Source organism: Haematobia irritans, chromosome 5, assembly GCF_050003625.1.
Source record: "Haematobia irritans isolate KBUSLIRL chromosome 5, ASM5000362v1, whole genome shotgun sequence".
Lineage (NCBI taxonomy): Eukaryota > Metazoa > Arthropoda > Insecta > Diptera > Muscidae > Haematobia > Haematobia irritans.
The window spans coordinates 10,302,783-10,329,312 of NC_134401.1; the positions used below are offsets into that span (position 1 = coordinate 10,302,783).

The window sequence follows — 26,530 nt, forward strand, 5'->3', positions numbered from 1 at the left end:
CGGTGATGGTCTTCTCACTTGGAAAAAGTCAGAAGAATACGACATATGGGGCATCCTAATTCGACCAATTTGGTTTTTTTCCAAGGAGTCAATAGGCTTTACACCTAGTACATTTCCTTTCCGAAGGATGGTAAAATTTTTGATTTTATCCACTGTTTCGCCTATTCCTTGGACTTTGAATATTTTCCATATGACTGTTCATTCCGCTCTTTTACAACCGCATCCTTAAAAGAAATTTTTACAACATCATATTAGCAATAATTTATCCATTTATATACAATACAACATAGTATATCGCACACACACACACACATATATATATACATTCAAAAAGCTGAATGCCTTAAACACTGTTTCTACGCTTGCGAGCAGCATATAAGTCAGTGGCTTTATTTTATATGCCAGTCTTGAAGATGGATTTATGCGTCAGTTTAAAATTCCCCAATGCATTTCTCTTTGCGGGAGGGCAAATAAGGTTAAAGGATATATTCGCCATGCATCTTTGTGTATGAATTTAGATGAAGGCAAAGGCTAAAAGCATAAATGGTTGGGTAGCCATGATAAATTGATGTTCTATTTAAAAAACTTGAGTAGAAAATTAGAAAACAAGTCTGGCAGAGATAAGATTTCTAAAAGAAACATGTAATTCAGCTTGGCTGAATTAGGTTTGCTATAAGAAAACTTGATTTCAGCCTGGCTGAATTTGATTTTCTATATGAAAACTTTAATTCAGCCTGGCTGAATTTGATAACTTTAACCCAGCCCAGATTAATTGAGTTTTTTAAGAGAAAACCTCAATTCAGCGTGGCTGAATTAGGTTTTTAATTCAATACGGCATGTCTGACTTAGGGTTTCTATAGGAAAACTTTAATTCAGCCTAGGTGAACTCAATTCAGCCTGGCTGAATTAGGTTTTTTTTTTTTAAAGAAAACTTCAATCCAGCTTGGCTGAATTTGGTCTTCTATAAAAAAAATGTTAACCCACCCCAAGATTAATTGAATTTTCTAAGAGAAAACCTCAATTCAGCGTGGCTGAATTAGGTTTTAAATTAAATACGGCATGTCTGACTTATAAGAAAACTTCAATTCAGCCTGGCTGAATTAGGTTCTTTATAAAAAAACTTCTATTCAGCCTAGCTGAATTAGGTCTTTTATAAGAAAACTTCAATTCTTTGTCGTTAAATTAAGTTTTCTATAAAAAAAAACTTCAAGTCAGCTTAGCTGAATTAGATTTTTACGAGAATTTCAATCCTCGCTGGTTAAATATGGTTTTCTAAAGCCTGAATTCAACCAATTGAAACAAGTTTTATATAAGAAAACTCCAAGTCAGCATAGCTGCATTAGGGTTTATTTAAGAAAACTTCAAATCAGCCTAGATTAAATCGGTTTTCTTTAGAAAAAACTTAAAATTAACCTGCTGAATTAAGTTTTCTAAAAGGAAAATTCAACCTAGCTGAATTAGGTTTTCTGTACGGAAGCTTCAATCCAGGTTAGTTGAATTTGTTTTTCATAGGGAAACGTTTATTTAACATAGCTGAAATCGGTTTTCTATAGGAAAACTTTAATTCAGGTTTGCTGAATTAGGTTTTCTGTAAGGAAAATTCATTCGAGCTTTGCTTAATAAAAAAAAATATATACGTAGCCTTTGCTGAATAAGAAAACTTATATTTAGCCTTTGCTAAATAAGGTTTTCTATAGGAAAACTTTAACTCAACCTAGTGAATAAGGTGAGATTACTTTAATCCACATTAGTTGAATAAGGGTTTTAATAGAAAAACTTTGATGAGACCAGACTGAGCTATGTTTTCGATGGGAAACTATAATTCATCCTTCCTGAATTATATTTTCTATAAGCCAACTTCAATTCCACAGGGTTAAAAAGGGGTTTCTATAAGGAAAACTTCAATTCAGCTTAACTGAATAATGTTTCCCTATAAGAAAACCTCAGTTCAGTCTAGCTGAATTAGGTTTTCTATTAGAAACCTTCAATTCAGCCTTGCTGAATTAAGTTTTCTATAAGAAAACTTCAATTCAAGCTAGCTGAATTAGGTTTTCTCTAAGAAGGCTTCAATCCGGCCTAGTTGAATTTGTTTTTCTATAGGAAAACGTTTATTTTGAGTAGCTGAATTAGGTTTTCTGTAAGAAAAACTTCAATTCAGCCTTGCTGAATAAAGTTTTCTATAAGAGAACTTCAATTTAGCCCAGCTGAATCAGACTTTCTGTAAGGAATCTTTAATCCAGCCTAGTTGAATGTTTCCCTATAAGAAAACCTCAGTTCAGTCTAGCTGAATTAGGTTTTCTATTAGAAACCTTCAATTCAGCCTTGCTGAATTAAGTTTTCTATAAGAAAACTTCAATTCAAGCTAGCTGAATTAGGTTTTCTCTAAGGAGGCTTCAATCCGGCCTAGTTGAATTTGTTTTTCTATAGGAAAACGTTTATTTTGAGTAGCTGAATTCGGTTTTCAATTGGAAAACTTTAATTCAGGTTTGCTGAATTAGGTTTTCTGTAAGAAAAACTTCAATTCAACCTTGCTGAATAAAGTTTTCTATGAGAAAACTTCTATTTAGCCCAGCTGAATCAGACTTACTGTAAGGAATCTTTAATCCAGCCTACCTGAATTTGGTTTTCTATAAGAAATCTTTAACTCAGACTATGGAAAATACAAATGTGCCTGGCGCTGTTATGGGTTTTAAAGGAAAACTTTAATTCAGCTTTGCTGAAGTACGTTTTATATAAGAAAAAATTCAGCCTCGCTGAATTAGATTTTCAACAAGAAAACTTTAATTCAGTCTAGCTGAATTAGGTTTTCTATAAGAAAATCTCAATTCAGCCTATGGAAAATATAATTCAGCATAGCTGTATTTGGTTTTCTGGAGGAACATTTTTTATTTAGCTTGGCTTATTAAGGGTTTACTTAGGAAAACTGTAATTCAGCTTAGCTGTGAAATATTTTCTAAAGGAAAACTTTTACCCAGCCTTGTTGAAATAGGGTTTCTATAAGAAAACTTTAATTCAGCCTAGCTGAATGAGGTTTCTATAAGGAAAATGCAAATCGGCCTAGCTGTAGAAGGTTTCCTGTAGAAAAACTTTCATTCGGTAAGAGAGAATTATGTTTTCTATTGGAAAACTTTTATTCAGCCAAGCTGAATTAAGGGTTTTGTAGGAATACTCTAACTCAGCATGGCTGAATTATGTTTTCTATAGGTAAACACAAATTCAGCTTGTCAGAATTTAACTCAGACTGATTGAATAGGATCTATGAGAAAACTTCAATTCAATTTATTGAAAATATAATCACGCCTGGTTGAATTGTATAGAAAATCTTTAATTCAGCCTAGCTGAATTATCATGGCAATAGGAAAACTTTTATTCAGCCAGGCTGAATTATATTTTCTATAGGAAAACTTTAATTCAGTATGGCTGAGTAATGTTTTCTATAAGCAAACTTTAATTCAGCACAGCGGAATCATGTTTTTATTTGGAAAATTCTAATTCACCATAGCTGAATTAGGTTTTCTATAGGAAAACGTTAATTCAGCCAGGCTGAATTATGTTTTCTACAGGGAAAACTTTAATTCAGCAGGGTTGAAATAAGTTTCCTAGAGGAAATCTTTAATTCCCTTTGGCTGAATAATTTTGAATTGTTTAAATATATAAAAATAAAACTATTTCGATTTTCAAGTTTTCGTATACCTCTGGCCGATATTCAACAATGTTTGACGATTTTGCTTGTAATTAAATTAGATTACAACAACCACAGCAAAAAATAAATTGGACTTAAGTTAACAATGGTAGGCAGAAATATAATATGAGGAAATTTGACCAAGCAACAAAACAACGCATATTCGTTATTGACATTGGTGTTCTTGAATTTTCTTTTCTTATGGAGGTTTGTTTTGTTTTTGTGCCGGAACAGAGGCTATATATTGCAGTGGTTAATTCAGGTATAAGTCCATTGTAAAATTGTCACCTTACATGGAAGGAACAGCAAACAACAGAAATATTTTTGGTTAACAAAAATAGTCTACAAGATTAAAATAATCTAATAAACTAAAATTAAATAAATAACCGCCTGTGAAAAATATATATGGACATTAGCAGTTTTTCATTAAGGCTAATGTGTAAATTATAAATAATTTGCGTTATAAAACAATTATAGTTTGGGCAAGTGTGACGAAATTTAAACAAATTAAATTTTTGGCCAAAATATTTTATGTGCATGTGTCCTTTTGAATTTTTCAATTACAATCAAATAAAAAAAAATTTCACTTCATAACGAAGTAAATATAAAACCAAAAGCATCAATGTCAAAAAAGTGAATGTTTCAATCATAAATCAACACTCCGGAACATAGTGAACATAGAATAACATACAAATATTGCAAAAAAAAAAAAAAATAAATAAATAAAACTGTAGTGTGAAGTTACAAGTGAATTTGTTTTGATTTGTTTTAACTGCTGAATGCTGAATTGTTGCTGCAGTTTTTCGGATTGTAGGAATTTGAAGTCTTGTTTACATTACCAATGACAGTTTTACCATCGAAATGGGACAATATTTATACGTACATATGTAAAACAGTAACAAGTGTAAGTTTAGACAGAAAACAATGGTAAATTTTTAACAATGCTTGAAAAACATTCACAAATCGTCATGAAATTTTATAATCTTCCATATTCATATTTATGATATATAGCAAGTGGGGCTATTTTACTCTATAGGAATACAAATTTGACAACATTTTTTGTAGTAATAAAATTTAGACAAAATTCTCTATAGAAATAAAATTTTGACAAAATTTTCTATAAAATTAAAATGTTGACAAAATTTTCTATAGAAATGAAATATTGACAAAATTTTCTATAGAAATGAAATATTGACAAAATTTATATAGAAATAAAAATTTTTAAAGAAATGATATTTTGACAAAATTTTCTATAGAACTAAATTTTGACAAAAATTTCTATAGAAATAAAATTTTGACATAATTTTCTATTGAAATAAAATTTTGACAAAACTTTCTATAGAAATAAAATTTGGACAACATTTTTATAGAAATAAAATTTTGCCGAAATTTTCTAAGAAATGAAATTTTGACCAAGTTTTCTATAGAAATAAAATGGTGACCATAAACTTTTTCAAATAAAATTTTGTTAAAATCTTCTATAGAAATAAAATTTTGACAAAATTTTCTTTAGACACAAAATTGTGACAAAATGTTCTATAGAAATAAAATTTTAACAAAATTTTCTATAGAAATAAAATTTTGACAAAATTTTCTATAGAAATGAAATGTTGACAAAATTTTCTATAGAAATAAAAATTTTTAAAGAAATAAAATTTTGACAAAATTTTCTTTAGAAATCAAATTTTTACAAAATTTTCTATAGAAATAAAATTTCGACAAAATTTTCTATAGAAATAAAATTTTGACAAAATTTTCGATAGAAATATTGACAACATTTTCTATAGAAATAAAAATGTTTAAAGAAATAAAATTTTGACAAAATTTTCTATTTTCTATTTTGAAAAAATTTTCTATAGAAATAAAATTTTGACATAATTTTTTATTGAAATAAAATTTGGACAACATTTTCTATAGAAATAAAATTTTGCCGAAATTTTCTAAAAAGTTTTCTATAGAAATAAAATGGTGACCATATACTTTTTATACCCACCACCATAGAATGGTGACGAGGGTATAATAAGTTTGTCATTCCGTTTGTATCACATCGAAATATAGATTTCCGGCTATATAAAGTATATATATTCTTGATTAGGGAGAAATTCTAAGACGATATAACGATGTCCGTCTGTCTGTCTGGCTGGCTGTCTGTTGTAATCACGCTACAGTCTTCAATAATGAAGCAATGGTGCTGAAATTTTGCTCAAACTCGTCTTTTGGCTGCAGGTTGGTCAAGTTCGAAGATGGGCTATATCGGTCCAGGTTTTGATATAGTCCCCATATAAACTGACCTCCCGATTTGGGTTCTTGTGCTTATAGAAATCGTAGTTTTTATCCAATTTGCCTGAAATTTGAAATCTAGAGGTATTTTATGACCATAAAGAGGTGTGCCAAAAATGGTGAGTATCGGTCCATGTTTTGGTATAGCCCCCATATAGACCGATCTCCCAATTTTACTTCTTGGGCAGTTTTTATTCAATTTACATGAAATTGGAAAACGAGAGGTATTGTAGGACCACAAATACGTGTGCCAAAAATTGTGAGTAGCGGTCCATATTTTGGTATAGCCCCCATATAGACCAATCTCCCGATTTTACTTCTTGGGCTTATAGAAACCGCAGTTTTTATTCAATTTACCTGAAATTGGAAATCGAGAGGTTCTTTAGAACCGAAAAGAGGTGTGCCAAAAATGGTGAGCATCGATCCATGTTTTGGTATGGTCCCCATATAAACCGACCTCCCGATTTCGTGTCTTGGGCTTATAGAAACCGTAGTTTTTGTCCAATTTGCCTGAAATTGAAAATCTAGAGGTATTGCCGAAAGAGGTGTGCCGAAAATGGTGAGTATCGATCCATATTTTGGTATAGCCCCCATATAGACCGATTTCCCGATTTTACTTCTTTGGCTTCTAGAATCCGAAGTTTTTATCCAATTTGCCTGAAATTGGAAATCTAGAGGTATTTTCGGGCCATAAAGAGGTGTGCCGAAAACCGTGAGTATCGGTCCATAGTTTAGTATAGCCCCCATAAGAACGATCTCACGATTTAACTCCTTGGGTTTCTAGAAACCGTAGTTTTTATCCGATCTGCCTGAAATTGTAAATATTCTGGTATTTTAGGCTCACAAAAACGTGTATCGGATTAAGTTTTTATCGATCGATTTGGTAATACCTCCATATAGACCGACTTCACTTCTTGAGGGTATAGAAGGCGCACTGATAATGAAAATTGCTTGAAACTCAATGTAAAATTTCCAGATTTTACTTCTCGGGTGAAAATCTACAGATTTAAGATTTCAAATCAAGACGTTATTTTATAATTTTCTTGCACACTTACAAGAGATGTTAATGATTCCTCTAAAACTCAAACAAAAATGGTTCTTATAAATCCAGAATCTGATATAGTCCTCATAGGTAAAATCTTTAAATTTATCTTCGGGAAGTGTCCTCAAGTCCTCAAGCCCTCCTGAAATTTCAAAGGAAACCCTAATATTTGGTTCATGTCGGTGGGTATTTAAGATTCGGCCTGGCCGAACTTACTGCTGTATATACTTAGAATCATTGCGTTGGCTAAACTACAAGAGTATCTTAACCAATAGAGGAAAATAAGGTTTGTCAAATTTATTTACTACTCTTGTACTTTAGTCAACGCAATGGTTTTAAAGCTGAGATCAAAACAACAAATACGATTGAGGTAGAAACCAACAATAAAAAACAAAAACGAAATAAAAATTTGTCAAAATTGTCTATGGAAATAAAATTTTGACAAAATTTCCTATAAAAATAAAATTTTGATAAAATTTTCCATAGAAATAAAATTTTGATTTTTATCTCATAATCTCGGCTGTAGGACTATAAATTAAACTCGAAATTGTTGGTTGGTACTGAAAACAGTAGAAAACCAGATAGCGAAGTAACAAGACATCGGATAAAATCCTTGAAAACGGTCTGACGAAGTCAACCGAAATATCGGAAAATAAAAAACTAGAAACCAACAATTTCGAGTTTAATTTATAGACCTACAGCCGAGATTATGAGATAAAAATCATAAAAATTAAAATAAAAGGTCAACAATATCAACAAAAAACATAAAATAAAATTTTGACAAAATTTTCTATAGAAATAAAATTTTGACAAAATTTTCTATAAAAATAAAATTTTGCCGAAATTTTCTAAGAAATAAAATTTTTTATTTTGTTTCTATAGACAATTTTGACAAAATTTTCTATAGAAACAAAATTTTGACAAAATTTTCTATAGAAATAAAACTTTGCCGAAATTTTCTAAGAAATGAAATTTTGACCAAATTTTTTAAGAAATGAAATTTTGACCAAGTTTTCTAAAGAAATCAAATGGTGGCCATAAACTTTTTCAAATAAAATTTTGTTAAAATCTTCTATAGAAATAAAATGTTGACAAAATTTTCTATAGAAATAAAATTTTAACAAAATTTTCTATAGAAGTAAAATTTTGACAAAATTTTCTATAGAAATAAAATTTTGACAAAATTTTCTATAGAAATGAATGTTGACCAAGTTTTCTATAGAAATAAAATGGTGACCATAAACTTTTTCAGATAAAATTTTGTTACAATCTTCTATAGGAATAAAATTTTGTTCTATAGAAATAAAATTTTGACAAAATTTTCTATAGAAATGAAATTTTGGCAAAATTTTCTATAGAAATAAAATATTGACCAAGTTTTGTATAGAAATAAAATGTTGACAAAATTTTCTATAGAAATAAAATTTTGACAAAGTTTTCTATAGAAATAAAATGTTGACAAAATTTTCTATAGAAATAAAATTTTGACAAAGTTTTCTATATAAATAAAATTTTGACAAAATTTTTTATAGAAATAAAGTTTTGACAAAATTTTCTATAGAAAGAAAATTTTGACAAATTTTTCTATATAAAAAAAAATATAACAAAATTTTCGATAGAAATAAAATTTTGACAAATTTTTCTATATAAAATAAAATATAACAAAATTATCTATAGATATAAAATTTTGCAAAAATTTTCTATAGAAATAAAATTTTGACAAAAATTTCCATAGAAATAAAATTTTGCAAAAATTTTCTATAGAAATAAATTGTTTACAATAGTTTTTTAAAGAAGCCATAACAGCGAATCTTCCGTTTGATTTCGTGTAGACATATGAACTGCAATTTTAAACCCATTTTCCTGAAAATTGCTCAAGAATTAAACTCGAACAAAATAATATTTTGTGTTTGAACAAAATAAAATTTGTTGAGTTTGAAATTTCGATATACGATTAGAAAAAAATTGTCCAGAGTTAGACAGATGGACGGACAGAGTACTATCTCTAAATATAAAGGAAATAATTCGGAGTAGGAAAAGCAAATCGTCGTTTAATTCCTAACTTCTGAGTGTTACTGTATTAATTGTAATTTCCCCGAATTTAAATATGAATATTTTCAGTGTTAAGTGAACTATGTTCATATGCATGTAAAAAAGTTGTGTTTTTCAAGCATGTGGTAAAAAAAAACTAAGAAAAAAGTCAAGTGTAAATAAAAATATTTTCATTGCAAATATTTATATTTCCATAAAAAGTTCATGCTCACACATTTTCGCTCTCACATACATACACACCAAACCGAATGTCACACAAATATTTTTATTCCATAGACATACATATGTTAATGTATGCACTGATTACTGGCATACATTTTAATTGGTCATTTACACATGGACACTTGCCCTAATACAATAACAATATTGATAATGTGTTTATGGGTTTTTTATTAAAAAAAAAAATACAGAAATAAATAGGAAAAAAATGTTGTGAATATTTCTTTATTAGTTGACAATGTAAAATATTTTTTATTTTATTATTTGATGTTTTTTATTTATTTTAAGTTTTTTTTTGTGGCAGAAATACATACATAGTTGTTATAAAAGATTTGTATAAATAAAAGTACGTGAGTGTCAACAAATATTATTTTAGAGATTTTTTTCACCTCTGACCTGGTCATGAGAGTAATTTCGTTGTTGATGTTATTGGTTTTTGTTTAAATATTTGGTGTTTTTCTTCTCACCTATGTTTTTCCGAGCAAACTATTGGTTATGCAAATTTGCATATCTTTATTGTCATGTATATATTGTACAATTTGTGTGTTTATTTACTTTTGTGTATTTGCAGTGTAATCAGCATAATGAATATTAATACCATAATACTATAATTGTTCCATAATTCAAAAGAATGCTAAATTTTATAACCAAACTTAAAACGAGGAAGGAAACCATATATTAATTTTTCGATAGAGTTAGGTCATTATACAATCATGGAAGGGCTACAAGGGTATCCTTATATTACAATCCGGACTCATTCATTCACTGTTAGCCAATTTTTATTTTATGAATACTCAATTAGCGTGGATTCCAAAAAAACGATAATCCAGTTAAAACTTGCAGTGGCTCATTTGATTTAATTGCATTATTGGTTGGTATTTTGAATACAGATATTGATAAACTGTTTAATGAATGATTAATTGGAGTATAAAAATAAAATAATGATGATAATATATATAATAATTATTAGTTATATGATACTTATATAAATAAGTATGAAGATTTTGAAAAAAAAATATATATTTTGTAGTAAAGTTTTTAAAATTGTCTTAGTATAAGCAAAAGAGAGAAAGAGCAAGAGAGAATAAAATTAAAATCAATTAAAATTAGCTTCCAACAAAGTGATTTGGACTATCAACTTGTTGTCCGTTTGTAATGAAAATTTGGATCATTTATTGACAATTAAAATATAAAAAATTTATTAATATTTTATAGTAATTTTTATAATTTTTCAATACAATTTAAATTTTTCTACAAAAATTGTATAAATGGTCTGCAATTGATTTTTATCACACATGATGATGGTCAATTAAAAATTACATAAAAAAATATTAAATTTTGTTTGCTTTGATTAAAAAATTGTTGAATCGGTAAAATTTTTTAATATTTTTATATATTTGTAATAATTAAATTAAAATTTTAGTGGAAAATATTTTGGTAATATTTTTTTCTGTGAGGTGCAGGCTATTCTCTATTCTTTACTAAAATCAAAATGTTTATTTGTAAACAAAAACTGAGTTTATTACCCACTGTATCGTCTAAGATCCAACCACTATTTTTGCAAAAAAAAAAAAAAAACTTTTTTTGAAAAATTTTTTTGAAAAAAAAAATAGGGGGAATCGGTGTTCTTGTACATTTAAGAGTTAAGTAAGAAAACTCGTCCAATTCTTATTTCTGTCATATTACATTTTTTTAATTTAATTTATTTTTATCAAATAATTTTTGATTGTATTATACATAGATGATATCTGTGATATACAGATATCGATGGCCTAGTCTGCAATATTTCAATCAAAATTTTGTGGAAGCTGTTTAGTGAATTTATTTTTATATTAACCCAGCGGGAAATAAATTACCCCATTTACGGATGAATGAAATAAACAAATATTAAATTAATATATTATTCAATATTATGGATATTTTTAAATAGAGAATGGGCAAATCTGTAACAACAATTAATCGCTGAAGAATTAATGTGAAAACTAGACACTGGAAAAAAAACGAGATATTGTTCTGTATGAATGTGATCTTGATCCCACAGAGACAAACGCTATAGTTTTTAGAACGGATAATGAATGAAATAAAGATTTATTAGGTCATAGCAGAGGTTCGTAGAGTTTTTTTTTATCAAATGGATGCGTAGAACATCGGTTTTGCAACAGAAATAGTTTCTACAGAGAGACAACGAGATACAAATATATATAGGTGGACGGACGAAAAAAATTAAATCCATATAGAATTTAAAATTAATTCGATGTGACTTTTATGGGTCCAAGAAAACTCCCGTTTGGGCATGGTATACAAAATCAACATACTTCTATTATTTGTATTAATCATACGCACCCTAAGTATGAATGTAATAAAACCTTGTAGTCTGAATGATTGATATTTTCTTTTAATTTGGTATAGTAATTACCATACATAGGCGTTTAAGAGGTTTTGTTTTATTATTTGTTTCCTTCAAACGCCCTCTGAGTACGAGATTATATTCATAAAACTCATACGCTTCCCAGTCACGATTGCCACTCGAATCAAAAATAATCTACCAAAATGTTGAGCATATTTTACAAAAAAAAAAAAACTACTCAACAAATATATCTTATTTTGTCAAAAACATGTTAGTAGAGAAACAAAACTTTGTCAATATTTTATTTCTTTAGTGAGATTTCTCCAAATTTTATTTCTATAGAAAATTTTGTCACAATTTTATTTCTACAGATAATTTTGTGAAAATTTTATTTCTATAGAAAATTTTGTGAAAATTTAATTTCTATAGAAAATAGAAAATTTTGTCAAAATTTTATTTCTATAAAAAATGCTGTCAAAATTTAATTTCTATAGAAAATTTTGTCAAAATTTTATTTCTATAAAAAATGGGGTCAAAATTTTACGTCTATAGAAAATTTTGTCAAAATTGTAATTCCATAGAAATTTTTGTCAAAATTTTACTTCTATAAAAAATGTTGTCAAAATATTATTTCTATAGTAAAATTTTTAACAATTTTATTTCTATAGAACATTTTGTGAAAAATTTATTGCTATAGAAAATTTTGTCAAAATTTTATTTCTACAGAAAATTTTGTCAAAATTTTATTTCTATAGAAAATTTTCTGAAAAATTTATTTATATAGAAAATTGTTTTATTTCTATTGAAAATTCTGCAAAATTTTATTTCTATAGAAAATTTCTGAAAAATGTATTTCTATAGAAAATTTTGTCAAAATTTTATTTCCAAAGAAAATGATTTCAAAATTTTATTTGTATAGAAAATTTTGTCAAAATTTTATTTGTATAGAAAATTTTGTCAAAATTTTATTTCTATAGAAAATTTTGTCAAAATTTTATTTCTACAGAAAATTTTGTCAAAATTTTATTTCTATAGAAAATTTTGTTTCCATACAAATTTTGTCAAAATTTTATTTCTATAAAAAATATTGTCAAAGTTTTATGTCTATAGAAAGTTTTATTTTCATAAAAAATTTTGTCAAAATTGTTTTCTTTAGAAAATTTTGTCAAAATTTTATTTCTATAGAAAATGTTGTCAACATTTTTTCTATAGAAAATTTTGTCAAAATTTTTTCTATAGAAAAATTTTTCCACATTTTATTGTTTTTTTTTATTGAGGAATATTTTGGAAAATCTTTCAAAACATACAATTTTTGGGAGAATTCTACCAAGTGAGGGAATCGTGTTCCCAGTGCCATATTTTGTATGTATTTGACAAGAGGCCACATGTTAATCTGAATAATTGATTTCTTAAGAATTTGGTAGTTGGTATTCCATCTATAGTCGTTTAAGCAGTGATGCTAACTCCCGACGGGCAAAACCCACCAAAAATACCACCTTCCTTCAATGTTCCACTAAAAAAAAAGACAAAAAAAACCTTCCAAATTTTATGTATTATGTTAATGTCACGCAGTTTTAATTTTTTAATAGTACTTAATATATTAGTTCTTATTGTTAAGCAATCTCATTAGTACAAATTTCATCACTAAACCTGGAATGGTTCAAAAGTTATTGAAAATGCAAAAGTTTGCGTTTTTTCAAATTCGTATGAACCTCTATTGTAATGTCTTTCAAATTTCACAATATTTTTTTCAGACGAGAAAAACATTTTCTATACCCTCCACTATAGGATGGGGGTATATTAACTTTGTCATTCCGTTTGTAACACATCGAAATATTGCTCTAAGACCCCATAAAGTATTAATATTCTGGGTCGTGGTGAAATTCTGAGGTGATCTAAGCACGTCCGTCCGTCTGTTGAAATCACGCTAACTTCCGAACGAAACAAGCTAACGACTTGAAACTTGGCACCAGTAGTTGTTATTGATGTAGGTCGGATGATATTGCAAATGGGCCATATCGGTCCACTTTTACGTATAGCCCCCATATAAACGGACCCCCAGATTTGGCTTGCGGAGACTCTAAGAGTAGCATATTTCATCCGATCTGGCTGAAAATTGGTACATGGTGTAACTATGTGGTCTCTAGCAACCATGGTCTCTAGCAAAAACTGGTCCATATCGGTCCATAATTATATATAGTCCCCATATAAACCGATCCCCAGATTTGACCTGCGGAGCCTCTTTAAGAAGCAAAATTCATCCGATCCGATTGAAATTTGGTTCGTGGTGTTAGTATAAGGTCTCTAACAACCATGCAAAAATTGGTCCATATCGGTCCAAAATTATATTTAGCCTCCATACAAACCGATCCCCAGAATTGGCTTGTGGAGCCTCTAAGAGTAGATTATTTCATCCGATCTGGCTGAAATTTGGTACATGGTGTAAGTATATGGTCTCTAGTAAGCATCCAAAAATTGGTCCATATCGGTTCATAATTATATATAGCCCCCATATAAACCGATCCACAGATTTGACCTCCGTAACCTGTTACAGGAGCAAAATTCATCCGATCCGATTGAAATTTGGTACGTGGTGTTATTATATGGTCTCTAACAACCATGCAAAAATTGGTCCATATTGGTCCATAATTATATATAGCCCCCAATACAAACCGATCCCCAGATTTGCCTTCCGGAGCCTCTTAGAGGAGCAGATTTCATCCGATCCCGTTGAAATTAGTATATGGTATCTAACTGCCATGCAAGAATTGGTCCATATCGGTCCATAATTATATATAGCCCCCATATAAATCCATCCCCAGATTTGACATCCGGAACTTCTTGGAGGAGCAAAATTCATCCGATTCGGTTGAAATTTGGTACGTGTTGTTAGTATATGTCTGCTAATAACCATGCAAAAATTGGTCCATGTCGGTCTATAGTTATATATAAACGATCCCCAATCACAAAAAAATTGGTCCATATCGGTTCATAATCATGGTTGCCACTCGATCCAAAAATAATCTACCAAAATTTTATTTCTATAGAACATTTTGGCAAAATTTTATTTCTATAGAAAATGTTGTCAAAATTTTATTTCTATAGAAAATTTTGTTAAAATTTTATTTCTATAGAAAATTTTGTTAAAATTTTATTTTTATAGAAAATGTTGTCAAAATTTTATCTCTATAGAAAATTTTGTCCAAATTTTACTTCTACAGAAAATTTTGGCAAAATTTTATTTCTATAGAAAATGTCAAAATTTTATTTCTATAGAAACTTTGTCAAAATTTTATTTCTATAGAAAATTTTGTCAAAATTTTATTTTTATAGAAAATGTTGTCAAAATTTTATTTCTATAGAAAATTTTGTCCAAATTTTACATCTATTGAAAATGTTGTCAAAATTTTATTTTGTCAAAACTTTATTTCTATAGAAACTTTTGTCAAAATTTTATTTTAATAGAAAATTTTGTCAAACTTAATTATATACGTAGTTAATCGGCCTTTTTTAGTTTAATATATACCACGTATGGATTACCATGCAATTTAGAAGACGGTGTTAGGAAGTTTTAAGATACCTTGCCATCGGCAAGTGTTACCGCAACCCAATTCGATGGTGGATGACAGTCTTCAGTAGAAGTTTCTACGCAATCCATGGTATTAAATGTGGGGATAACAACCGTTGGACATGAATTGCTTTCTACAGACTGATAAATAAAGATAAAACTCATCAGGCAGACGGACAAAACTGAATCAGAATAGAATTTAAAATTTGTTGAATGTGATTTCCATGGGTCCATGGAATCTTCCTTGGGGCATGATGTACAAAACCAACGAACTATTTTATCCTACCAGCTTGTACTAATGGTGTAGGATATGAAAATTTAGCTATGAAAAAATTAATTAAAAATTTTGAAATTGAAAAATTTTTTTTTTTTAAATTAAAAATCTCACTTAATTTTTGTCTTCGCTGGAAAGCCATTTCTGGTGCCCTCTTTCTCACTCTCTCTCTCTCTCTGGTTTAACCTCTATCGAATTGTTTTCTCTGCAAATATTTCATAATAAATTCAAAATGAATTATTTATTATTTCAATTTTTTATCATGAAATATTACACTTCATTGTTGCTTTTATAAGCATTCTTTCATCAAAACCAAAAAACAAAAGTAGACTCACAAAAACTCATCAATGAAATATTTGTTCTCCTTATTCTGAGTGATTGACCATTAAATATTGAAAACAAAATTCGTATAAGTTTTTTTTTGGCGCATTAAAATTTGGCCAACAAAAAAAAAATAAATTATATTGTTTTTTTTTATAAGTAGCCATAAGTAGCAAAAAGAAAAAATGAAAATTTCCAAAATTTAATTGAATATTTGTTTTCTTTTGGCTATGCGTTTTAGTCTACAGCTGAATAAAATTATGCCACATCCATTGAAGTGTAATTGTGCTCGGTGATCTTACAATGAATGTCGAAACCAAACAGTTTTTCCGTGGATTTATAAGCGAAAACAACGCAGACAAATACAATCACTCAAAAGTTTAAAAAATTTTTTTTTGGATTTTCTTTTGTCAAAAGAGGGGGGAAAATTAATAACTACAAAAAAAATTATATTGAATAAAAAAGACAAAACTTAGAAATTTTTATATAAATAAACTAGAGGACTTTATTAAATATGATTGTCAAAGTTAAAATTCGGATTTTCTTTTGTCCAAAGAGGAAAAAAATTAATAAATACGAAAAATTTTAGTGAATAAAAAAAAATACATAGAAATTATTACTTTAATTTTAAATAAACTGGAGGACTTTATTAAATATGATTGTGAAAGTTTATAGACGTTTTTTTCTAAGTGTCTAAAAAGTGATCTTGTAAAGCAATTTGGTTTGAAAATCATGAAATACTACGTCAGTAAATATCTCTCTCTGTTTTTTTATAGGACAACTATCGATCGACGATGGTACTTAAGTACTTAGAAATGTCCTAACATAGAAGTTTGTGTGTCTAAGCTGAAGTGATCCTATTAGGTTAGGTTTAGGTGGCAGCCCGATGTATCAGACTCACATAGACTATTCAGTCCATTGTGATACCACATGGGTGAACTTCTCTCTTATCACTGAGTGCTGCCCGATTCCATGTTAAGCCCAATGGCAAGGGACCTCCTTTTTATAGCCGAGTCCGAACGGCGTTCCACATTGCAGTGAAACCACTTAGAGAAGCTTTGAAACCCTCAGAAATGTCACCAGCATTACTGAGGTGGGATAATCCACCGCTGAAAAACTTTTTGGTGTTCGGTCGAAGCAGGAATCGAACCCACGACCTTGTGTATGCAAGGCGGGCATGCTAACCATTGCACTACGGTGGCTCCCTCTTAAGAAAGATGTTTTGAAAATTATGCTATACTCTGACATTAGGAGACGTCTTTATGGAACGTCCTTATAGGACCCTCATGGATCGAGGTATCCCTAACAAAATGTTTTAGTAAACGGAAGTACTTACAAATATATATAATCGTGTGTATATAGGCAAAAGTGATCCTCTTAAGAAACAAGTTTTGAAATGCAATATACTGGCATAAGTCCTTATGGGACAATTATCGATCGAGGTACCCTGTATAAGAGTCTCCCAATTCCTGAGGTCATCGTTGAAAATATTTTGTTGGTCAAAGTGCGTGATTGATATGATGAACTCTTGGGTAAAAGGTAGCCATGCAAGCCATGGAAAACTGCATCATCATAAGTGTCATGTTAAAACATGTGCATAAAATTCAATATAAAGACACATCAACATTAACTCCTTTCAACGATAAGAAATTAGAGATCATTTCATTTTATATATTCCCTCAGAATCACAGTAGATAGATCACAAATAAAAAAATTAATGATAGAATATTTTTTTGTGAATTCCAGATATGAAAATTTGATGTTAAAAAGTAAAAAAAAGTGGAAGTAATTCTATAAAATAAACAAAAAAAAATTACTGGAAACAATTAAATTTATGGGACCTTGAAATATATAGAAAAAGATAAGAATTAAGAAAAATCCCAAAAGTATCCAAACTTTTTAATAATTTACAAATAAAAATAAATAAATAAAAAATTTAAGAATTAAAAACAAAAAACAAAAATAAGAAAACTTAACAAATCCATTAAAATTTTAATAATTTATTTCAATTACCCGAAAACTGCTTAAAAATGTAATCTTCCTGTATGGACACCAGGAGATTGTTTGACTTTGCTTAAACATTTCTCCAGTTATCTCAAACACACATGCGCATCGTTCTTCCTATCTTCATAAACTGAAGACTGAATTTAAAACTCCCCGAAATTCTTCAAACATCAAATATCAGCATATTGGGTGAAAATAGCAAAACAACTCTTATACAGAATATAATAAGGATAATTACAACAAACTTTGGTTGATCTTAAATAACTATTAAAACAACATGGGTATATTTAAGAAAGACAAAGTAAGTTAAAACTAAAATAATTTAATTAAATTAAGTAATATACAAAAAGTTTGCATGTTGAAATGTAGATCGTAACTGTATTAGAATTATAGAAAATTTAGAATTAAATGAAAATATATAAATTGATAAAAAAAAATTATATATAATAAAGATGTAATCCAACGGTAGAATTTTGTTTTATCTAAAATATAAGGTCCTTTTATATAGAATTATATGGCAAGTAATAAATTTATATAATTAAAAATTTAAACATATGGTAGAATTTGGTTTTATCCAATATATATATGGTCGTTTAAGGTATTTTTTTAATATTTCTATTACTCATACGCACCCAAAGTACGAGATTATATAAATAAAACTCATACGCTTCCCTGTACTATATTTTGGGTGTATTGGACTGCCAGTATTTTTCGGGCTTTTGTCCCCAACGCTTTCATCCCCAATTTAATTTAAAATTCCCCACAAGAATCCCCAATACAGTTTTTGACAAGTTTTTTTGAAAAAATAAATAGGCTCTGCTGTAACAAAAAATCCGTCATAATTTAAAAATTGTAAAAATATAGAATTTTTGTTATACCAGTTTGCGATATGAATGATTGAAAGTTTTTATGAATTTGGTACAGTAGTAGTTGCCATTTATAGTCGTTTAAGGATTTTTTATACCCTAAACCACATAGTGGTCAGGGTATAATAAGTTTGATCGACCAAAAAATGTGCCTACCAGAAATATTGATTTTAGACCCCATAAACTATATACCGATCGACTCAGAATCACCTCCTGAGTCGATCTAGCGCTTGGTGTATTTGTTGTTCACAGGATTCCGGTCGCAATTATTAACCGATTTTGATGAAATTTGGTACAGGGAGTTTTTTGGGCACAAGGACGAACGCTATTGAATTTGGAAGAAATCGGATTAAATTTAGATATAGCTCCCATATATATGTATCGCCCGATTTCGACAAATGGGGTCACGTTGTGCTTTTTTTCAAACGCATCGTCACCAAATTTGGCAAGGGGTAATCTTTTCCATCGCCCTTCAAGTCTGCAAAATTTCATCAAAATCGGTTCAGATTTAGATATAGCTCTCATATATGTGTATCGCCCGATTTTCCCAAATTTGGCCACAAAACCTTTATTTATCAACCGATCTTACTCAAGGTTGGCTAAATATAATATTCTATAGCACTAACTATATGTGCAAAAAATCATCGAAATCGGTTCAGATTTAGCTATAGCTCCCATATATATGTACCGCCCGATTTTTCTAAATTTGGCCATAAAACCCGTATTTATCAACCGATCTCACCCAATTTTGGCTAAATGTAGTCTTCTATAGCACTTACTATATGTGCAAAAAATCATTGAAATCGGTTCAGATTTAGACATAGCTCCCATATATATGTATAGCCCGATTTTCCCAAATTTGGCCTTAGAACCCTTATTTATTAACCGATCTTACTAAAAGTTGGCTAGATCCAGTCCTCTATAGTACTAACTATATGTGCAAAATTTCATCGAAATCGGTTCAGATGTAGATATAGCTCCCATATATGTATCACCCGATTTTGAAAAATTCGCCCCTAATAACCTTATGTTTGGCCATAAAGGCCTCATTTCTTAACTGATCTTACTCAAATCTTGCACAAGGTAACCTTTTGTGGTATTAATCAAACCCGCAAAATATTATGCAAATTGGTTCAGATTTAGATATAGCTTCCATATATATGTATCGCTCGATTTTCCCAAATTTGGCCATAGTACTCTTATTTATTAACCAATGTTACTCAAATTTCAAATTTTGATGTACTAGCCGATCGTACTTATACGTACTTGTAGCTCTTACATAAAAATATTGCTCGATTTTTACAAATTTGTATTTATTACCCACACTAATTTAACGATTTTCTCTTTTTTAATAATGGGCTCAATATTTGTGGCATACTAACTCCGTAGGCGCAATATCAACACAGCCAGTGTTGCTAGAAGTAGGGGCAATTCCCTATATGTAGGGTTTTTCTAATATTTAGCGTCTTGTAAGGACGTAGGGCCACAATGTAGGACATTTTCACTCAACACAATTTGTAATAATTTTTACATTTTAGTGGCTCTAGAGGAGGAAATTAGAAGCCGGCAAGGCTTGATCTTTAAAAATGTGTGGTAAACTTTATTCCTGTAGAGAATTTTGTCAACATTTTATTTCTATAGAACATTTTTTCAAAATTGTACTTCTATAGAAATTTTTTTTCGAAATATTATTTCTATAAAACATTTTCTCTAAATTTTATTTCGGTGGAATTTTTTCTCAAAATTTTATTTCTATAGAAATTATTGTCAAAATTTTATTTCTATAGAAAAATTTCTCACAAAAATTTGTTTATAGAAACTTTTTCCAAAATTTTATTTTTATAGAGATTTAACAAACAAGATTACTAATTTGGGTAGAATTCTACCAACTGTGGCAACCGTGGTGGTAATACAAATTTATATTCTAAGTTATATACGTTGCATATTCATGTTTTAAGATAATAAAGTACTTAGAACCATTTTTGTTTTGTAAAATTTTCTAAATTTAACGAAAAATATAGTAGGGAAAATTGTTTGGGAATGTATGGCAAAGTAGGGAACTTTTTTTGTCCTTGTAGGGTAAACCGAACATTTCCGTGGCAACATTGACTATGAGCTATAGTCAGATTGACACAAAGCACCCATAGACATGTACCCCTTAATTTTCTTAAATATGCAACTGCGGTTTATCTCCCAGACCTATAAGTTACCCCACAAATGCTTATGATTACTAATTTAGTAAGGGTGGTTTAGGGTATGATATAGTCGGCCCCGCCCGACTTTCTACTTGACTTACTTGTTTTTTATTGATATTAATCATACGCACCCAAATAAGAGATATTATTCACAAAACGCATACGCCTCCCTGCATTATATTTTCCGTGTCTTTGACCAAACGCCACACGTTAGTATGGATTATTATTTTTTTTAGAATTATGGTATAATTTTTACCATTTATAGTCGCTTAAGATAATTTCTACTATATGTATTAATCATACGCACCCTAAGTAAGAGGTAATATTCACAAAACTCATACGCTTCTATGCATTATATTTTCCGTGAATTTGACAAAACGCCACATGTCAGTATGGATTATTATTTTTTTTACAACTTGGCTATAATGTTTACCATTTATAATCGCTTAAGGTAATTTCTACTATATGTATTAATTATACGCACCCTAAGTGCGAGATTATGTTCAAAAAAGTTGTACTAAAATAGGTATATTTGACAAAACGTTACATTATTATTGGATTTTTTTTTAGAATTGTGTATAATATTTATATATAGTCGTTTAAGGTAATAATTGTGATTCCCTTTTATTCATTTTATTCATATAAATCATACGCTTCCTCATACCTTATTATGTGTGTGACATATCTCATACGCCACCTGGTTATCTGCAACCTTTCAACCAATTAGAAAATATATCATAGCAAATCATCCATAATAAAATAATGCCAATTAAAATTTAATAATATACTAATTACCAATTGCCAACTATAATTAAATTTTTAATCCAATAAAATAATCAGTCAGGTGATAAAATGATATAAATAACTGAATCTGAATATTATCGAATTAAAAGAAAAAGCTTTGTCACATTTTTTTGTTTAATAATAAATGCCAGTGACCACTAGATCAGTTATTCGATTGTAGAGGAGAATTTTAGCAATTAAATTTAACCTTTTGTGGAATTTTCAATCAACTTTTTTTTAGTTGGCGGAAAACATATTAAATTCTTTAAAAATAAACTATAGATGTAACAAAATAGCAACATTTTTTAAATTTGTATTTGAACAAGCGAATGATTATACTAAGAATTTTTTGCAATTAAACATATTAATTAGTCTCCTTTGGTATTTAACTTTTTTTTTAGTTAGCATAAAATATATTACATATTACATATTTTGGCTTTTATTTCTATTTTAACTATTTTTTTAAGGTCGTCGGAATAACCGACTTATAGATGTCTTTTTATCTACTTTTTTTATAATTCAATATTTGCAGAAATCCTCCCATATCCTATATCCCATTTGCCATAAGCCATTCATGATATTTATTTATCAACACTCAAGACATAAATGATTACATTATAATGAATTATATTATAGTAGAAGCCTTCGTATACATTAGCCTCGTGACATAGGCGTTTAATAAGCATTTTTTCAAATTGTTTCTGCTCTGGAGATGTGGTTGCGTGTTACGAACTTTAAGTCCCATATTCCCATGATGTTTTTTTGTGGTATTTTCCTTCATAATTTTTCTCTTCATCTTCTCGTAAGTTAAATCTCATTTTAATAGAGGTTTATGTTGTTGATTTTATTCATTTCATACTGCTTCATATACACCCTGGGTAGATGTCGGGTAGATATAAGAAGTTGTTGTGTGAAAAAAATGTATATTAATATAAGAGTACTTGGCAGGAGAGTGGTATTGAAAAAGTGAATGGTATGGTTGCTAGTACTGGGCTTTTGATAGGCAAAGATATTTTGCGAATTTAAATCTTGCATTTGTAGATGTAAAAATTTGAAAAAAGTATAAATCAAATTTAAATTATTAACTGAATATTTTTCTATTACTATTATTATTATTACTTATACGCAATGAACTAGGTATCGTATACGTAATATAAATAAAATTTACAAATTTAAAGATGTAAACATAGGTTCGAATTTAGTTGTATCTAACACATATATGGTTTTTTATACCCTCCACCATAGGATGGGGGGTATATTAACTGTGTCATTCCGTTTGTAACACACCGAAATATTGCTCAAAGACCCCATAAATATTCGTGGTGAAATTCTGAGTCGATCTGAGCATGTCCGTCCGTCCGTCCGAACGAAACAAGCTATCGACTTGAAACTTGGCACATGTAGTTTTTATTGATGTAGGTCGGATGGTATTGCAAATGGGCAACATCAGACCACTTTTACGTATAGCCCCCATATAAATGGACCCCCAAATTTGGTTTGCCGTTCCTCTCAGAGAAGCAAATTTCATCCGATCCGGCTGAAATTTTGTACATGGAGTTATTATATGGTCTCTAACAACCATGCAAAAATGAGTCCACATCGGTCCATAATTATATATAGCCCCCATATAAACCGATCCCCCGATTTGGCTTGCGGAGCCTCTAAGAGAAGCAACTTTCATCCGATCCGGCTTAAATTCGATACATGGTGTTAGTATATGGTCTCTAACAACCATGCAAAAAATGATCCACATCGGTCCATAATTATATATAGCCCCCATATAAACCGATCCCCAGATTTGACCTGCGGAGGCTCTTAGAAGAGCAAAAGTCATCCGATCCGACTGAAATTTGGTACATGGTGTTATTATATGGTCTCTAACAACCATGCAAAAATTGGTTCACATCGATCTATAATTATGTATAGCCCCCATATAAACCGATCCCCCAAATTTGGCTTGCGATTGCTCTAAGAGAGGCAAATTTCATCCGATCCCGCTGAAAGTTGGTACATGATGTTAGTATATGGTCTCTAACAACCATGCAAAAATTGGTCCACATCGGTCTATAATTATATATAGCCCCCATATAAACCGATCCCCCGATTTGGCTTGCGGAGCCTCTAAGAGAAGCAAATTTCATCCGAACCAGCTGAAATTAGGTACATGGTGTTGGTATATGTTCTGAAATGACCATGCAAAAATTGGTCCACATCGACCCATAATTATATATAGCCCCCATATAAACCGATCCCCCGATTTGGCTTGCGGAGCCCTTAAGAGAACCAAATTTCATCCGATCCGGCTGAAATTTGGTACATGGTGTTGTCTCTAATGACCATGCAAAAATTGGTCTACATCGGCCCATAATTATATATAGCCCCCATATAAACCGATCCCCAGATTTGACCTCCGGAGCCTCTTAGAGGAGCAAAAGTCGTCCGATCCGGCTGAAATTTGGTACATGGTGTTAGTATATGGTCTCTAACAACCATGCCAAAATTGGTCCATATCGGTCCCTAATTATATATAGCCCCCATACAAACCGATCCCCAGATTTGGTTTGCGGAGCCTCAAAGAGAAGCAAATTTCACCCGATCTTGCTGAAATTTGGTACATGGTGTTGGTATATGGTCTCCAACAACCATGCAAAAATTGGTCCACATCGGTCCATAATTAAATAGCCCCGTATAAACCGTTCTCCAGATTTGACCTCCGGAGCGTCTTGGAGGAGCAAAATTCATCCGATCCGGTTGAAATTTGCAACGTGGTGCCATATTTGCAAAAATTGTGCCATATGGGTTCATAATCATGGTTGCCACTCGAGCCAAAAATAATCTTCCTAAATTTTATTTTTACAGAAAAAATTGTAAAAATGTTATTTCTATAGAAGGCTTTGTCAAGATTTTATTTCTATAGAAAATTTTTTCCAAATTTTATTTCTATAGAAATTTTTTTCCAAATTTTATTTCTATAGAAAATTTTTTCCAAATTTTATTTCTGTAGAAAATTTTTTCCAAATTTTACTTCTATAGAAAATGTTGTCAAAATTTTATTTTGTCCAAATTTTATTTCTATAGAAACTTTAAACTTAATTATATACGTGTTTAATCGGCCTTTTTAGTTTAATGTATACCACGTATGGATAAGATACCTTGCCATCGGCAAGTGTTACCCAAGTAAATTGATTGTGGATGACAGTCTTCAGTAGAAGTTTCTACGCAATCCATGGTGGAGGGTACATAAGCTTCGGCCTGGCCGAACTTACGGCCGTATATACTTGTTTTTATTTGTATTAATCATACGCACCTTAAGTATGGGATTATATTCATAAAACTAATACGCTTCTCTGTAATATATTTTGGATGTGGCCTGGCTGAACTTCAGCCGTATTTACTTAACCAAAAGCATCAATCATATTGGCTATTATAAATTCAAATATATATTTGAGTAATATATTATTTTTCTGTATCTTCTTTTTTATTCTTCTTGCTTTCAGTCTAATATCTACAATGTAAATATCAGAATGTTATTTTACTTTAATGGTAGATTGTTAAAATTGGCATAAATTTAAAATGTTTAGTATACAACTAATTTGTTTAATTCACCCTAATTTACAAGAATTGTGTTACATATTCTCATTACATTTTTTGACTTGTTCTCTATCTTCCTTTTTTAAATGTGTCTCTTAATTCTTGTACCAAATCATACTTGAATGGACTCCTGTATTCTCGTTGGGATAACGGTATTCTCTCTCACAATGACTATGTGTGTGCGTTTGGTTACCAATCTACCTTTATTATGACCGGGGTGCTAACCATATATGGTGTTGGCATTTCCAACCAAAATTAACGCAAATCAGGTGGCCCCTGCTATCGGGCAGCCAGCAGGTGGTTCATCTCAAACCATCAAACATGGTAGTCTGCCAATTGGTTTGCCACAACCATTAGAATTGGAGGAGAAGAAATTCTTATTGGCTGTGGAACGTGGTGATATAGCGAATGTAAGAAGGTAAGTTCAAGGGTTTTTTCTTTGTAATTATTTGGCGGCATTTTTTAAGAAAAATAAAATATTCGATTTTAATAGAAAGAAAAATGACCAGATTATTATTTTCTATTTAAAAAAATTTAATTTGTGCTGTACATATTTGCGTACCAATTTAAGATTTACATTCCATTGTAGTTCCATAAATGAACTCCTTGGAAAAAAGATACATTGTTGTAAAGCTAAAAGACTCCAAAAACCACTAAGTTACCTTCTGAATAAAGTTGCATTAACCACAGGACATTTCTAAGCCGAAAAAAGGAAGACTGTGCTTATGTTCTGGCTTCCATTTCCAAATTACTAAACATGTGCGTTGAGGTTTTTCTTTTGCTTCAATTTGCCTAGTAGCAGGAAATATCTGTTCTTGTTCGTACTCTCATTTATGCTTTTACATTCCTTTTGCAAGAAAACTGGCTTTAAAAACTGGATTTGAGGCTGAGATGAAGTATACCCCATATGTAGAACTTTTGTTAGTGCATGGTTCATTGTGTATTTTCTCGCCTCAAGAACAAGCGAGAAATTTTTTTTATAGAGTTTTTTAGACTAGGTGTTTTTGTTCCAAGAGGTGTTTGTGTGTGAAAGTAATTTATCTTCTTTTTTTTGTGGAAAATTTCTTTTCCACATTTGCACTTCTACATTAGTGGTCTTATAAATAGGGCGAAGTTAAAGGGTTAAATGGGCAGAAGCACTATCGTTTTTATGCTATAAATAAAAACTAGAAAAAAGTTTTCTATTGAAACAAATTAGAAATAAAATGTTGACAAATTCTTTTTACAGAAATAAAAATATGGCAAAACTTTCTATAGAAATAAAATTTTGACAAAATTTTCAACAAAGATAAAATGTGACAATTTT

At 29.9% G+C, this 26,530-nt stretch overlaps 1 protein-coding gene across 3 annotated transcripts in view; it reads left to right on the forward strand.

Moving 5' to 3' along the window:
- The first annotated feature begins 3,970 nt into the window (after positions 1 to 3,970).
- The window catches only part of trpl (transient receptor potential-like), a 70,736-nt gene continuing 48,176 nt past the window's right edge, over positions 3,971 to 26,530 (forward strand). Inside the window, exons 1-4 of one of the 3 annotated variants that reach the window (XM_075309913.1) lie at positions 3,971 to 4,586; positions 17,532 to 18,090; positions 25,131 to 25,145; positions 25,494 to 25,642. In XM_075309913.1, the coding sequence (XP_075166028.1) occupies positions 18,067 to 18,090; positions 25,131 to 25,145; positions 25,494 to 25,642 (188 nt within the window). In that variant the 5' untranslated portion in view covers positions 3,971 to 4,586; positions 17,532 to 18,066. The remainder of the gene's footprint in view (positions 4,587 to 17,531; positions 18,091 to 25,130; positions 25,146 to 25,493; positions 25,643 to 26,530) is intronic. The other 2 variants (XM_075309914.1, XM_075309912.1) reach the window with 2 other exon arrangements.